At 50.0% G+C, this 16824-nt stretch overlaps 1 protein-coding gene across 1 annotated transcript; it reads left to right on the forward strand.

Annotated features, from left to right (window-relative positions):
• Window positions 1-1026: 1026 nt before the first annotated feature.
• On the forward strand, window positions 1027-12554 carry LOC149360309 (uncharacterized). The gene is made up of 5 exons (XM_089569234.1): window positions 1027-1140; window positions 5781-5987; window positions 7941-8207; window positions 10230-10613; window positions 11724-12554. Exons 1-5 carry the CDS (start codon window positions 1027-1029, stop codon window positions 12243-12245), a joined length of 1494 nt encoding a protein of 497 aa, XP_089425360.1. The 3' UTR covers window positions 12246-12554.
• The last annotated feature ends 4270 nt before the right edge of the window (window positions 12555-16824 follow it).

A 16824-nucleotide genomic window follows, 5' to 3' on the forward strand; every position in this document is an offset into this window, starting at 1 on the left:
CGTTATCACTCTCTCGGGGAATGGCGCTTTTTCGTGACACGGACGGACAACACCGATGCCGGCCTTTCTGGGTTGAGGGAAGTTAGCGTGCTCACGCTTCGGCCCGAGCTTTTCTTCACCGGGATCCTTCCAAGTCCTTCCTTGCTGACTTAGGTTCCTCCTCTCCGCTAACATTATACTCAGAGATACTGCAGCGTTTGCGCCTTCAAAGGCAGACACCCCGAGACCCTCTAATCTTAATAAAGCAGAAGATTGTCAACACCAATGGCTACAAAGTATTTCGCTTAATAGTCCAGGTAAGCTTGACGCCATAGAGCCAGACTCTCTTTCAGTACAGTGCAAATTTTGTGGGCAAAAGGCAGACACACCATATTGTATGGACTTGTCAGGAAAACAACAGTATTGACATCATAACTCAGCCTAACGTGGGAAGGCAGGGAGGCGGCCTCGTCCAGCGCGGTCCTCGAGGAGGAAGTGTTCGTCGCCAAAAGAGCACGGGCAGCGGCTTTTGCCAAAGGTGTCCCGGACTATGGAACCCGACCAGTCGTCCCGTAACGCGAGCCCGTTTCTATTTTCAAGAAATGTTTTCATCACCATCGCGTCCGCCGCGGTGGCTCAGTGGTTACGGTGCTCGGCTGCTGACCCGAAAGACGCGGGTTCGATCCCGGCCGCGGCGGTCGAATTTCTTTGGAGGAGAAATCCAAGAGGCCCGTGTACTGTTCGGTGTCAGTGCACGTTAAAGAACCCCAGGTGGTCGAAATTTCTGGAGCCTTTCACTACGGCGTCTCTCATAGCCTGAGTTGCTTTGGGACGTTAAACCGCATAAACCAAACCAAACCAATCGTCACCATCGCGGACGAGACTTTTTAATGCTGTCGCATTGATTTATAGCATTCCATGCAACTTCCATTGGTTCTCCTCCGTCTCGTGCCCAGACGCAGGGGCCAGTCGAATGGCAGCGCGGAGTACGTGGTCCGCGTTAGGGTTGCCGACCACTTCCTCCCCCTCTATGGCCGGGTGCAGGAGATGATGAAGCGGGGCCGCTTCAACTCCTACCTCGAGCTGCTCTTCCTGACGCTCGTGAACCGCACCCAGGAACCCGTGCAGCCGCCCAGCGTCACCTACGACGTCGAGCAAAAGGTGGGTGGCATGACTCTTAGCTTGCCATGGCCACGGGTGGCGCTGAGGGGCGGGAGCGCATGGGAAACGCACGACCGAATAATTTTAGGACAACGCACTCCTGACTGACCGCTGACGGTGCCGGAGTGATGTATACCGTCGATGAAGAAGGGGAAGAAGGCTGGTTAGAAGTGAGAGAGTAATTTATTTATTTATTTATTGCAAGTACCTACAGCGCCCATGAGGCATTATTGTAGAGGGGGTATAACTACTGTGATGCCGAGACGACAAAGATGAAGTAGAGATGAGAGAAGCGGGCGGAAGAAGACGAGTAAGTGGAATTAAAACAAGGGCTAGGCAATCGAGCGGACGCTCAGCTCAGCCCGTCTCAGTGTCAGTCTTTACAATGGCGCAGTCGACGAACGTCGGGCCCGACCTGGACCTCCCCGACCCGCCGCTCCTCCTTCGAAGCGGCCGGGCAGTCACACGGCCGTCTCCCTCGGCCGTGTGACAATAACACACGCAAAGAAGATATTGGGAGATATGTCAGCAAGGTAGCACAACATACTAAAGGAGAGTAAATGAGTTTACAAGTAGTATGAGTGATAACATAATACGAGGTCTGTTAGAAAAGTATCCGACTTTATTTTTTTTTGCGAACACCTGATGGATATGAAACAAGCGCGCTTACAGCAGCCGACCTTGAACCCTCGTGCGCATGCACGAATTTTTTCCCGCCTGCCGATAGCGTCAGTCGCTGGGAAGCAGCGTTTGAGTGAGGGAGTGCGCAGTGCTCTCGTCGGTTTTTTGTTGCAAGGAAAATGGCGGAGCGAGAGGAGCAGCGCTACTACCTCAAATTTTGCCAGAAACTTGGCGATAGCCAAGTGGAAATTATTCGAAATGTTCAGACGGCTTTCGGTGATGATGCTATGAGCAGCACACAGATTAAGCAGTGGTGCAACTGGTTTAAAGACGGCCGCACATCCGTGGAGAAAGAGAGCCACGCTCCGGCCGGCCATCAACATGCCGAAATGACCAGGTAATTGCCGAAGTGAACGCTGTGGTGATGCGGGACTGTTGTGTGACTATCCGAGAAATTGCGGAAGAGGTGGACATCAGCAATTTTTCTGCACATTCTATTATCTCCGAAGATTTGGCCATGGAGAGAGTTGCGGCGAAATTCATGCCGAAGCTGCTGACGGTGGAGAAAAAGCAGCTTCGTGTTGAAGTCTCACAGGACATGCTGGATTCCACAAACAGTTACCCTGACTTCACCGATGCCGTAATCACTAGTGACGAGTCTTGGGTGTACGGGTACGACCCGGAAACTAAATCCCAGTCGTCACAGAGGGCGCATTCCACGTCACCAAGACCAAAGAAGGCCCGCCAAGTGCGCAGCAATGTCAAAGTGATGCTGACTGCTTTTTTGACTCCCTCTGTGTGGCACACCACGAGTACGCACCCCACAGGGTCAAAAAATGACTAAAGAGTACTGCAGGGATGCCTTCCATCGCCTACGTGGTGCTGTGCGGCGCAAGAGACCGGAATTGAGGTCAACAAGAAATTGGCGCATCCCTCGCGGCATTGCTCCTGCACATTCCTCGCATTTTATTCAGACTTTTCTGGCGAAAAACCAGACTCCTGTAGTTCAACAGGCTCCTTACTCTCCTGATATGTCCCCCTACGACTTCTGGCTGTTTCATAAAATCAAGAGGCCATTGAAAGGAGCGCGATTTCAGAAAAGAAAGGACATTATGGCTGCAACGACAGCAGAGCTAAATTCCATTCCGAAAAGGGCCTTTTCGGAATACTTCCAACAATGGCAGCACCGCTGGGAGATGTATATGGAGCCCTAAGGAAACTACTTTGAAGGTTATTAGGTTTCTAACGCTCCAGTTATGCCAGTTTTTTTTCTTCGGCCAAAGGTCGGATACTTTTCTAACAGACCTCGTACATCGGCACAGCGCTGGTAAACGCACGAGACCTGGAAGAAATACATCACATCATCATTTCAACAGTACTTTGGAAATCAGGTGCCCAAACCACATCATTCGGAAACTTATTCCAGTCCAGAACTGTGTTAGGGAAAAACGAATACTTAAATACATTGATTCGGCATTGATAACTCTTAATCTTTTTCGTGCTGTTTAGTCTCTCCGAAATGTAATATGGCTGCATTAGATAAGTGTTTTGATTACTACCGGTACAATCATTGTAAACCCTGTGCAAGAACTTTAGCCTGCAGATTTTTCTTCGGGTTGCCAAAGTCTTCCACCCAATACGATCGCGAAGTTCTGAGCTCTTTATATGAAAATCGTAATTCCTATTCACAAACCTTCCAGCGCGTTTCTGTACCCTTTCTAAACCTGTCAGTGAGTGTACCCGTGAAAGGGTCCCATGCTATGCATGCATATTCTAATACTGGCCTAACATTTGTTAAATATACTGTTTCTTTTAGTACCTGGGGAGTGCTTTTGAAATTCCGTTGGAAAAAATACAAAAGACGAGAAGCTTTGGCAGTTATCGTGTCAACGTGGGCTGTCCAGTCCAGGGATGCCAATTGCTCATTGGTACGCTGCCAAGAGCAGCATTATGGCTACAAAGGACAGCTATGCAGCATCCAGTGAAACGCCGCGGTGGCTCAGTGGCTATGGTGCTCGGCTGCTGGCCCGAAAGACGTGGGTTCGATCCCGGCCGCGGCGGTTGAATTTCTTCGGAGGAGAAATTCTAGAGGCCCGTGTACTGTGCGATGTCAGTGCACGTTAAAGAACCCCAGGTGGTCGAAATTTCCGGAGCCCTCCACTACGGCGTCTCTCATAGCCTTAGTTGCTTTGGGACGTTAAACCCCATAAACCAACCAAACCAACCAGCATCCAGTGAAACTTCGTACGTGGCGAAAAATTCGTCCTGGCGCGGGGAACGATCCCGGCGCTATATACCTGTCAGGGGAAATCAGTCGGCCAACTACGCTGACTGAGCGAGCCCGAATTGATCAACTCGAATCGGGAACGGTACGAGTCCAATGTGTTTCATCCAAGTTCCCAGTTCAGTACTGATTTTTATGTAAGTTCCATATGGTGGAGAAAGCTCAGTTCTGATAGAGAAAATAAAAAAATTCAGCTAACCAGCTTCACAAACTTGGGCACTGCTTTGCGCTCCCGTATGTGGAATTTTGCGCCCGCACACCTAAACGTTACAATAAAAGCTCTCGTGACATCACCTGCCTAGGCGTCCGGTTGCCGTCTCTGACTGGTGTCGGTTAGCCCCGTAGAAGCGACACTTTGTGGCGTCCGGTCGTGGGGGGGGGGGGGAGGGACCGTAAAAAATTGGTTTTTCAATTTCAGGAATTGAAATGACGCAGTAACTGTCTCAAATATCTCGATGGACACCCGAACCGCGCCGTAAGGGAAGGGATAAAGGAGGGCGTGAAAGAAGGAAGGAAGAAAGAGGTGCCGTAGTGGAGGTCTCCGGAATAATTTCGACCACCTGATGACCTTTTAGAGTGCACTGACACCGCACAGCACACGGGCGCCTTTTGCTTTCCGCCTTCATCGAAGCGGTGCCGCCGCGGGCGGTCGGGTTCGAACCCGGGTGCTCCGGCTCAGTAGACGGGCGCCTCAGTCACTGAGCCACTGCGGCGGGTAAGATAAGCGCTGCCGTTTTCTGTAGCGACTGGTTTTAACGCGACAGCGCTAAGGTTCCCGTTCAGCGGCTGCCCCGGCGTCGTCTGCTTGACGAGAAAAAAAAGGCAGCTCACCTACCACGTAGGTCATATGACTTTGTGACGTCATCACAACGTACTCGCCGTGGCAGGCGGCAAACTGCGAGCAAAGCGCCCAGTGTGGCAGGTGGCAGTTAAATCACTAATTGGTCGCGAGAGGTCGCTCGGGAAGAGCAACCTGGGTCTCGCGAGCGGGACATTGGCCCGACCGGGGGTTGTGTTTTCAACAGCCACCTTCTGGGGCTGTGCCTGTATCGCTTAACCGCTGCACCACTGCGCCAGGAATGACATCTGGTTAAGATCCACTGCTTTGCGCTATACTTAAATTTTCGGCCCGCTAATGACGGTCGTCACGCGACTTAGCAACGAAAGCCCACGGTCACAACTAAAGGGAAAGATGTTGCCCTCGTAATGTGCTGTTGTCATCGACCTCACCATGTGGCCGATTGAAGCCATAGCGGGCGCGCGATTTTAGCTAAACCATTGCAGAGAGGCGAATGAAATTTGACTGCGTGCTTTAGTAATCAAGAGGAAGAAATGGGCTTGGGCAGGGCACGTAATGCGAAGGCAAGATAACTGCTGGTCCTTAAGGGTAACGGAGTGAATTCTAAAAGAAGGCAAACGTAGGAGTGGGTGGTAGAAAGTCATAAAATAAGTGGGTGGATGAGATTAAGAAGTTTGCAGGGACACGGCGGCCGCAACTGGCAAAGGACAGTGTTCATTGGAGAGACATGGGAGAGGCCTTTGTCCTGCAGTGGGCGTAGTAAGGCTGATGATGATGATGATTTGTGATGATGATGATTTAGTTATGCGGCTAGAATCGTTACATTATCCGTGTGCAGATCTAGTAGCACTCTTAGCGTTGATGCTGTAGCCTTCTAGTGTGCTCGGCCCCCTGCTGAAGACAATTTTGCGAGCCTCTTCGCTGCGTGGTACGCAGATCATGCCACAGTTGGCCGAGGCTGCTCAGGACACTACCTCCCTGTCGCTGTGCACCACGACCTCTGACCTGACCAAGTTGACCCCCTGGCTGACATCCGCACAATGGCAGAGCTCGATGTCCCGCCCCTTCCACTTCCAGCGGGACGTGCCGGTGGCCATGGAGATTAGGTGCCCGAAACTGTTCACGACCTTCTTCGACCTCAAGGTACGTCGGGGCTCCTTAAACGAGCGGCACTGAAGGGACTGCGGACACACTATTGGGGCTTTCTGTCATGCCCTTGATTCGAGTTATGATTGTACGGTCAATGTGAGAGATAATTGAATGACATGAGCAACGCAATCGCTCGTTCTTACATCTTAATTCTTTGATGTGGAAGAGTTTATCTGGTTGTACAAGCAGCTGAAAACTTAGGGGATTCTTTATACTGCATAAAAAGTCGTAACTATAGTGTCACACAGAGAAGAAATATTTGCTGTATATGCAACTCCGCCCTGCATAGTTTCTCTTCGGGAGTTGCTCTTTGCTCTCCTTGATCGCAGGCTCGGAAGGTGTGCTGATGCAATTTTCAGATTTTTTGCTGTCTGCTGGAGTGAGTGAAGTAAGATATTGTGGCTGTACATTGTCCTACTCTCATTATAATAATCGCTCATCCCTCATCTTTTTCACTGATATGCGAAGAGCCCTCAAACGGCGTCATTCAGTGTGCTTTTTTAACAAGTAGTAGCGAGAAGAGACGCGTGTTTTTCGCGTCAAGAAGTCCGAAGAGCTTAGTCTTGCAAAAGATGGCAACAGAAATATTAAAACGGACCTATTATTCGAGGAAAACTTTTTTTAGCATTTCCTCTTCAGTAGCGCGGGGAATTAAATGTAATTGTTCTGGTTGGAGTGCATTCGTGAAATCCAAGTGTGAATGTATACTTTTCCTTGCCATTAAATTAAGGCTTGTTGAGGCATCCGCCGTTGACGCCTTTATTGTGAGAAAAAAATTGTTTTCAGTAGATTTTTTGGCGGTTTTTACTTTAAAAATGACGCCACAAAAAGAAAACTCCCTTGTTTCTTTCTCATTGTTGTGATGGACATCTCATCGGCGCAGAATCGTAGCACTCGGCCGAGGAACCTGGGCCAAAATTTTCTGGGCCTGCTGAAACTTAACTATTCGAGAAAAAATGATCGTCGCCAGCTCATAGCGATTCTATTACAAACCCATTTCATTTTTGCATTTCCCTTTCTTTGTCATTGGCTCAAGCTAGAACAAATCGTTATAATATTGCGGGCTAGTCTCGCACCAGATCCTTTCCCCATAATTGAAAATTGGTTTTTAGGGATGTAAATGACGCAGTAACTGTCTCACCGCTCGGTGGACACCTCAGCCACGCCGCGAGGGTAGGGAGGAAGGTGGGAGTGAAACAGAGAAAGGGCGTCGTTATGGAGGTCTCCGCAATAATTTCGACCACCTGGGGACCTTTAACGTGCACTCACATCGCACAGTACACGGGCGCCTTTTGCATTTCGCCGCCATCGAAACGCGACCTCCGCGGCCGTGTTCGAACCCGGCTACTCCGGCTCAATAGCCGAGCGCCCAGCACTGAGCCACCGCGGCGGGCTTCCATAAATGTTTCAATTCACAGGAACACGTGAATGGCACGACGAGAGTTAGGACATTCTTAATCGAGCCGCGCCCGTTGTGTGGTTCAGGCGTGCAGAATGGAATTCCACAGGTGCTTGTTTCCTTCCACCCTAGGACTTACGTCAGCAACAGCAAGTACAGGCAGATGGCGGCACTCGCACCTGGTACTAGTTCTGTGGCACTGCACCGAGCGCACATCAACCAGTGGTCCATAGGGGTAGGTCGTATATGAAAGTGAACGTTGAGTTTGCACCTAAGAACGACTCCACTTCTTACTTGTGCACTCAGGTTGATTATGAATAATGGATAGAGTTCGTATGGATCAAAGCTGTCTCGCGCGAAGAAGGAAAAAGCGTACTTTTCACGCATAGTACTGACAGTGTGTCCCCTTTCGTATTGGGGCTTCTTGTACCCCGTGGAATAGTGGATAGCGCTGACCGTGCAGCGACTGCGCAACGCCGCCGCGGCATACTGCAAGGGCTGTCACAGGCGGCGTCCCCTTCCAGTGGACCTTCTTTACTTTGTGACAGGGGAAGGTGAAGAACCACAGCATCGAGAAACCCGAGGCGGTCGCCAACCAGGTGGTGAGCTGGTACGCGCTGCAGACGTGCGTCATGTTCTCCTACTCGCCGGGCATCGAGCTCATGTACGGGAACCACACGGCGGCCGTGGAGGAACAAGAGACCGCCTGCCTGCACCTGACCACGTGGTTCTCCGGCACGGCGCACAACTTCGTCTCGCTGCCCATGGAGGGCGTGGAGGACGTCTACTGGTACACGCGTTCCATCGTCAACGGGGTGAGCACGACAAACGAGAAGTTACGGATATTAACGCTATAGACGTATGTTCTGAATAACATACGGGGTCGTTGGCGTTCTGAGGGAAAAATCCCCGGAGAAGTAACCTAGGTCATTGCAACCTGCCCACCGGATTGCGAGCGAACTGACCACCGCGGCAAGTGTCGGTTAAATTAATGATAGATAGCGAGAGGTTGCTCGGGAAGAGCAACATGGGTCGCACAAGCCCCACTGATAACAGCACTTGCCGTCGTAGGGCATTGGGGCATCGCTTAACCTCTGCACCACTGCGTCAGGAGGGGTGCGAGGACCACCAGAGATCCATAGACCTAAAGTTGAAATTGACCATTTCCGCATATATGGGCATTAATCCATTAACGCTGTCGTGTAATTCCCCTAAAGAGGGAAAGCAGAGTATCACGAGGTTCTTGGACTCTCTTGCACCAGGGGTGCCCCCATCGGAGATGGTTTGATTTCTTGAAGGCTGAAGGTCTAGCAGACAATATTCGGCAAGACTTGCAGGGGATATGAACTAATGATTTATGTACATAAATTTACATATTTACAAGTTGAGCAGTGAGCACAACAACATGGAGCTGGCTAGCATTAGGGGAGGTCCCTATTCGGCACAGCTGAAGATGCATTACATCTGACCGTGACCCAGAAACGCTTTCCCGGAGGGGCCTCCACTAATGTTAGCCAGTTCCATGTTGTGCTCACTGCTCAACTTGTAGATATGTAAATTCTTGTACATAAAGCAACAGTTTATATCACCTGCGAGCCATCTGTTGTTGCCGAGTACTATCTGCTACACCTTCGGCCTTCAAGACATCAAACCGTCTCCGACGGGGCACCCCTGGTGCAAGGGAGTCAAAGAACCTTGTGAAACTTCACTGGGAATAATAACTTAAGGAGGCACTGAAGGTGGAGCTTAAGTGCCCCCTCCAATTTTCAGCGATGACCAACTTTTTAGCACTGCTTTAGCTGGCAATTTGTGATCAGGTTCTTTCTAACATTGTATGGTTTATACAGTATATTTAGTTGTCTATATTTTGCATCTGTATCTTCCTTTTTCACCACTTCCCCTCTGTAGATCCTTTGGCTCTGTGGGTAAAATAAATGCAGACAAATGAAATGAGATGAAAAGAGTCCGGCCATGTATTCTGATAATTCGTATCTGTTCATAAGATTACGCTTAGCACTATGGAAGAAAATTGGACGGTGCCTGGACTGACCACGCTGCGGCTCCGCGTCGACTGGTAGATACACCGTGCGGTCAGATGAGAGGTCGACGCTATTCAGCACGTGCAATAAAGTGATACCTGCAGAGCTCAACTTACGGCAGTGCTTGATGACGTTCAGGGTGGAATTGCATTTTCCTTTGCTCAAGAAAACTGCAGATATCTACAGTCATTCGGTTAAACAGATATACAACATTTCCAGTCTGGCAATCCTCGGGGCAATCCTCGAATTTAGGTGGTGGGTTGTGCATGTCTCACCTGGTACTTGGACTTTCTGTAGAGATCTTTAAAGCACATTTCTGGTTTGCTGTTGCATCACGAAAACGAATTAGTTCCAAGTTGTGAGTGTGTCTTGTTTGTCGTCATACCAAACCATATCTCTGTATTCGAGAAAGAACACAACATTTGCTACTTGAATGACAGCATCCGAACAGTAGTACATCTCTCGCTAATACTTCGTGAGCCACATTGCCCCACAATCAGCTGCTGTAGTCAATCGGCTCGTCTTCTCTGCGATTCCCACAAAGCAGAATTTTGACCGGTGCAGACGATAGTACCGGTCAAAATTAGCCGAAGCCGCGCGCCCAGACACGGCGTTCTCATAGCGTACATTAGCACTGAGGGCGCTGTAGTACACAAGGGCGCTAGGACCACAAAATCGGGGGTGTTGGGACCTAAGTAAATTTCCCTGTGGAGGATAAAGGCTCCTCCTCTACAGGTATAGGCTCCACTGCGTCTCCCATCAAGCTCCTTGTGTCGCGTTGGTTGCTGCGTGTCCCAGGTGACAGACTCCTTCCTGGACGAGTTCATGGGCGCAGAAGGGCGCGAGAGGAGCGTCATCAGTGCCAAGATGCTGGCCCGCAACCGACTCGCCATCAGCCTGCTGCGCCAGGCGGCCACCTCTACCACCAAGTGGGCCACCTTCTACACACCGCATCGTCCATTTGTGCTTGTCTGGAAGTGGGCGTCTGACAAGCGGCTCCCCAGAAGCTTCTGGCAGTCCGGCTGCTGCAGCCGCCAGGACACTACGAGTGCTCTTGTCCCTCTTGCCGTCGAGTGCTGCGGTCTGTTCAAAGACCTGGTCGCCACCTCAGAGTGGGACTCCTTGCCCTTGGATGGCATCGACGCCGAATCTAGGAAGGGTGCTCCGCCATATTTGGTTCAAGTAGGTTTGGTTACTTTGTGGCATGGCTTTCCTGTCGATGCTGTGAGTCGCTACTTTCGCGTGCAATACGATTAGGAGTGACACTGGGGCGCTTAAGCTAGCGAATTTGCCTGGGGTGAGTATTAACGTGGTCTTCGAGCTATCAGTTCTGCAGTAACATTTCTGTTCATTTTTTCCATCGATGGACTCGAGCCCATTTGCCACCACTGCTAGGACATAGGAAGCAGCCAGTACTGAATTTCATGTTTATTTGATCGTTTTGGTGTCACAGTGTAATGGATATCGCAATATGTTTTACATAATGGTCAGTGCTTGTTTTTTGTTCCCGACCTGTAGATTTGTTATAGTACAGATAGATTACTTGTATATTGTACTTCTCCCCCCCCTATCCTTCCTGCCTTTTCCCTTACCTCTTTCATTTCTTCAGTCTGTCTGCTATCCTTTATTTCTGCTGCCCCAGCTCAGGTGCTTCCCGTAGCGATGGCAGATGCTGGGGCTAGCACAAATCTTTCAAGGCGAAAGCCTTTAATGGCTCATGCTCGCGGTGTCCGTCCGTGCGCTGGAATCGTGCCAACTCATGGAGGAAGGAAAGAACATGTGCCAAATGTGGCCTCTCCTCCGTGCAGCGGCGCAACCTCCTCCCCTCCTTAGCAACCGGCGCGCCGGTAGGGGGCGCAGTAGTGTAGAGCAACTGTGACGTCACACAGTAACGGTAGAACGAGCGCGCGCGCGTCGGCGGTGGCAGCTGCACCGCCGCTCCTTCGCCAGACGTCTCGTTGCAGTCGGGTGAGTGAGACGCATGGCTCCAAAGCGGCCCAGTGGTTCCGCGCCAAGTGGTTCGGGGAAGCGGCAGTGGGTTGACCACAAGGCTTTCGCCAAGCACACTTTAGAATTTCCAAAGTGTCTTCGGTAATTTTTAATTCCTTTTATTATTATTTTAAATAAACCACTACTACTACTACTTTATTGCTCTTGATGTGCGGTGCGTAGGACATTAATTGCCCGGTGTAGTGGGTAGGGCATATTCGTGCTACATGATATTCTCAGATACTGCCTCAGTCCTTACATGCTGCTTGCGCTCCTGAAATAATCGTGCCTGTGCCTTCGCAGCCCATCGCGTGGAATGTGCCATTCTTCGCTCTCGACCTCCCGCTGCCAGTCAAGTACGGTGCGCTGGGCTCTGTCCTGGCAGCCCTGGTAGCCGCCAACTATTTTGAGGCCGGAGAAGGCCGGCAGTACGAGGCGCAGGTGAAAACGCTTACCGCGTGCTACAACGGCACCGAAATGGCGGCCGCGGTACGAACGTCGATGGCGTCCTTCGGCTCCGTCGTCAGGAGCCTCGCACTGAGGAACGCGTCGCTGGAGGCGCTCTGGAACGCATACAGCGCCGTCTGGGAGGAGGACCGCGACCGCGAGGCGTCCGCAGAGGACGTCGCGCGCAAGCACCGCTCCGACGACCGCCTCTTCTTCGTGTCCTGGTGCTTGACGGTGTGCGGCGAACCGGGAGCTCGCGAGCTGTGCAACGAGCCTCTTAAGTCCGGAGGCAAATTCGCGAGAAGAAACTTCACCAGTATCTTCGGGTGTCGGGCGGGCGCCCCGATGACGGTGCCGTCTAAGTGTGTAGCACAGTAGGGTGGTCCTGTGTCGACTCTTGTAAAGAGCGCGCTTTTGCTCCTCGCAGACTAGACGTGTGGCTAACGGAGCTCTCCGTCGTGCGGGGTGTGAAGACGGGACGAAGCTGCGACGCATCTACGAAGGGATATTGCGCGAGGAGACTAGTTTTTATTGCGAGTAGGGTTGGATACGGTGTCTTGTGACTATTCTCGGCGCGGCTATCTGTAGCGCCTATTTTAGATTTCACTTTTGTGATCAGGGAAATGCAGTATGCGACGAGTGAATGGTCGTTTATATTATAGATCAATGAGTAGAATCTGCAGGACACATGCAAAGCGCCTTGTTTCGCTAGGTTGAAGATGTGATAATGTGCACCTTTTCTAGTGATATGCAGTGTTCTGCCTCTCTTTTTCTAGCAAATAACTACTAAATAGACCTGTTGAACTGTTGTGAAGTTTATTCACCTAATTACAGCTTCAACTTGTCATCGCACATGGTTTCAGTGTCGTTTTATACGACATATGTATCAATGCCTTAATAACAGTGCATTATCTCCGCGCCTACCGTACAGACTTCAATGGTTGACTGTCGAGCGAATAGAACAAGGCTACTGAAGAATATCTTTAATCCGGAAACGTCATTTTGAAACTCTCCATTTTATTACGAGACAGCGTTACAGCTCGTTTGATAGAAAAGCCGTCGGCGTAGTAATAGTTGGAACCGCGTGCCGCAAATAATCGGGGGCTGCGTAAAAAAAATTGCAGCATAGTAATATGTGGTTCTAATGATTGATGATTGGTGTGTGATAGGCAACGAGAGTTATCATCCGATGACGCACCAAACGACGTCCGTTTATTAAAACACTCAGTCCGCGGCGGCGAATGGGCGTCCTCACCCACGCAGGGTCACCCGGCTTGTATTCGGATTTCGCATGACGTCGGCGTAGGGTGTAGCGTCGGGCGTTCTTGCGCTGTTGGTCTTTAATTCGCAGCCAGGCCAGGCGTCGTGTTTCTTTTGGGCGCTGTAGGTAGGCGGCGACGTCGAGGTTGTCTTCTTCAGTAACTTTGGGCAGCATGGCGTCAAGCGTGGTCGTGGCCTCTCTGCCATGGACGAGCCTAATAGGCGTCATCTGGTTGGTCTCCTGCACTGCAGTGTTGTAGGCGAAGACGACGCAAGGCCGACGTGCCAAGCCCTGTGTTTGGCGACGACATACATGACAACCATGTCTGTTATGGTCATGTTCAAGCGCTCCACGCAGGATGGCTTGCGTCAGCCCCGCCGTGAATGCTGTTACTCTTTACGTGATGAGTACATCGGGGACACTGTGTCGCAGAAGAATGCACTCCACGAAAAACTTGGCGTCTTCTGCTGCTGTTCCGTTTGGCAGGCCTTTTTCCTCGACGTAGCGAGTCAGGTAGGCGGTCCCCATGATGATCCACTTGTTTCTTTTGACCTCAGGAAAGGGCCAAGCAGGTCCATGCTGATCGGCTGGAAAGGCCTTGATGACGGTTCAGTAGGGTTAAAGAATTCTGTTGGTCGGGTGTGAGGCGTTTTTCATCGCTGACAGCTTCGGCATGTTTTCACATAATGTGCGACATCGGCAGATTGTCAGCGCCAGTAATACTTGTTTTGAATACGGCGGGAGGTATGGAAAAGCTGTGGTGTCCAGCTTTTTATAGAATGATGCATTTATGTACACGCTGCTCACACTGAAGAAATGAGCTTGGGCAGGGCATGTAATGCGAATGCAAGATAAATGATTGTCGTTAGGGGCAACGGCCTGCATTTCAAGCGAAGGCAAGCACAGCAGAGGGGGACAGAAAATTAGGTGGGCGGATGAGATTAGGTAGTTTGCTGGGACAAGCTGGCTGCAGCTGGCCCAGGACCGGGTTAATTGGAGAGACATGTGAGATGCCTCTGCCCTGCTGTGAGCGTAGTGCGGCTTATGGTGATGTTATTACTGCAACGCTCACAATTCACGCCTTTTTTTCTGGGAGATTTTTTCTGTACATGAATAGTTTTCCCTATACTATGATTAAGTGTTGCAGCATATTTGCACATGGCATATTTAGCTGCACTGCTCATTTATCTTCTTTCTGATGGATGCATTTAGGCTTGATTTTTAAGCCGCGGTAGCCGCAGGGTATCCTGTGTTTGCAGATGGTAGCAAATTTTTTCCTCAATTATATAATATGTGCAGGCCACTATAACGAGCACTATCTTGTAGGACTGGAATAGCCGTAGATGGCAGCGAAGAGAGAGAGAGAGCAAGTGAATTCAATTAAGAGCGACATATGTGCTCAAAATATCCGGGACATGGAGCAACAGGGCCGTCCAGTCGGTCCGACAGCTGCCAGCAACTCCAGGTAGGAGAGGGGGGGGGGGGAGGAGAAAAAATGGAGTTCGGAGGGCTACTGGGCACTGAAAGAGACAGTGCTGCTGGCTGGCATATGGTGAAGGTCAGTTGGGGCAGGAGGTTTGGTTTACGTAGTTTAGCGTTTAAAAGTCAGGCTATGAGGGACGCCGTAGTGGAGGGCCCCGGATAATTTCAACCACCTGGGACTCTTTAACGTGCACTGACATCGCACAGTACACGCGCCTCTAGCTTTGTGACTCCATCGAAATGCGACCGCCGCGCCTGGGATCGAACCTGCGTCTTTCGGGTCAGCAGCAGGAGGTATCAAGCCGCATGCAAAAGAGGTGGAGTAGAGCTGGCAAAGCCCAGAATTAACATTCACGCTAGCACTTACTAACCGGGGGGATTTGTTTTGGTTTCAGTGTGGGCCTTCAGTGTTCGGTGACATACAGCTAGCTAAGCAGCATACTCCGTATGTGTTCACTGGCTGCGTTTGTTGGCCTAGAGAGCCTTATTAAATGTTTCTGAACAAAATGAGTTTTTTGTGTTAATCCATTACTCTGACCATTGTCGATATTAAACAGGTAATGTAACGCAGACGACAAGACTTTTCGAATTACGTTCACCAAACTGATAAGGCTACATCCAGCAGGAAAATAGTAAGCTAGGTCAGAAGTGGCCTGCATATGATGAAGATTCTTAGTAAAATTCCCCATAGGTTCAGTACCGCTATCCCACACAGTTCTTAGAAAGTAGCTATCTTCTGCAAATGTTGCATCTGCGCATCGCGCTTATAGGTTTCATGTCAACAAATGCACTAGACAACTGCACACTACTTGGGCGGTTGGCCCGAAGTTAGGTTTTCATGACTACCTCTTTTGAAATGTGCTACAGAATAAGAATGTGTGTTAATAAAAAATTCCGCGCTGCAGGGCGGCTGCATGACTGAGCGCGCACGAAGTACCCACTAGTGGATTTCAACCTTGCAGCTGGAAGCAATACTTCTTGTCAACAAAAGCCTTCTCGCCAATAGCATGACGGATAGCGTAAGAAGACGCATTTTATTAATTTTTAAGGCGAAAGCCTCAGTGGCCCCCATTAGGCGAAATTTCGTCGGCAACCGTTGCTAAGGCCGAGATTGTTCCAAAGAGATGTTTCCAAAGGCACACGTCAGTAGTGCAAAATATCAACGTGCAAAATCGGCACCCATTTTGAACATAGGTGTCCGAGCGCATATGTTATTCTTGTTGTTGTTGTTAGCCTTTGAAAAGATGGCACATACCCACACTGGGGGTTCGGCGAAGAATGGGGAGGCAAAGGTTGCTATTCCCCTGTACATAGTAAAGGCAAAAGAAAAGCACACGGGAGAGCAACACCGGGGGAGTCTACCACAAGGAGGGCAGGGAGCGAAAAAAGGTATGAGTTTGGATTGGAGAGAGAGAGAGAGAAAGAGAAAAAAAGAAGAGATTAATTCGAAATATAAAAAAGCATATATTGCAGCAAAACAAAACTATCTGCGGTCTTCTTTTTCTTCTAAAACCATGACTTTGCATTAAGGGCGAAAGATCGTGCTCTCAGCGTCGAGTGCGCAGATAAGTTTAACTTTTATCTCACTGCATGCCCCGAGTACAAGGCTGTGCACCGAATGCGGCTGAGCGACACAGATTGATAGTTGTTGTGGGCTGTTTTATGTGCTACCTAATACATTTTTTGTGCCTTATGAGCGCATACATAACAGGAAGGAACTGCTGTTACAATTTGCCCCTTGGCTGTACATACGAAGAAAGCGGCAAATCTTCAGCGATGCCGGCGAGGGGATGACAGGCCAACGCCGTCAGGAAAGCGTTGTGTGTTCTACCGCGCTAATTAGCAACGATTTCTTCAAAATGTCAAAAGATGTGGCGTTTGTTTTGCACTAAACTCAGCATGCACTGGTTTGGGAGTAATTTAGGCGCGAGTAATCAGGTAGTATACCTCTCGAGTAAAATGTTTATTCGGGCAGTGTAGCATACTAGAATTGCACGTAAGCTTTGTACAGTGCGTGTTAAAGCAGCATGTCCATCTTTAAAATCTAAAGCCGAAACATTAGCAGCGCTTGTTTTGACGCTATATTTTTTGATACATTTGGGACGAAACTGCTTGAGTGGTGTGCATAATCAGCGAAAGGCAGGCAGCAATGTGTGCATTCATACTGATTAGTTGTCAGAGCATTTGATCCTGGAGATGAACGTAGCACAGTCA

The sequence above is a fragment of the Amblyomma mixtum genome, chromosome 2 (genome assembly GCF_055824585.1).
Source record: "Amblyomma mixtum isolate Tamu chromosome 2, ASM5582458v1, whole genome shotgun sequence".
NCBI classification, from domain to species: Eukaryota; Metazoa; Arthropoda; class Arachnida; order Ixodida; family Ixodidae; genus Amblyomma; species Amblyomma mixtum.

What these genes read in the sequence shown, in the direction of transcription:
- LOC149360309 (XM_089569234.1), top strand. Translation starts at nt 1,027, where the DNA reads ATGATGAAGCGGGGCCGCTTCAACTCCTACCTCGAGCTGCTCTTCCTG. An exon ending in CCTACGACGTCGAGCAAAAG is followed by an intron (nt 1,141 to 5,780) that starts GTGGGTGGCATG and finishes CGTGGTACGCAG; the next exon opens with ATCATGCCACAGTTGGCCGA. An exon ending in CTCCGCCATATTTGGTTCAA is followed by an intron (nt 10,614 to 11,723) that starts GTAGGTTTGGTT and finishes GTGCCTTCGCAG; the next exon opens with CCCATCGCGTGGAATGTGCC.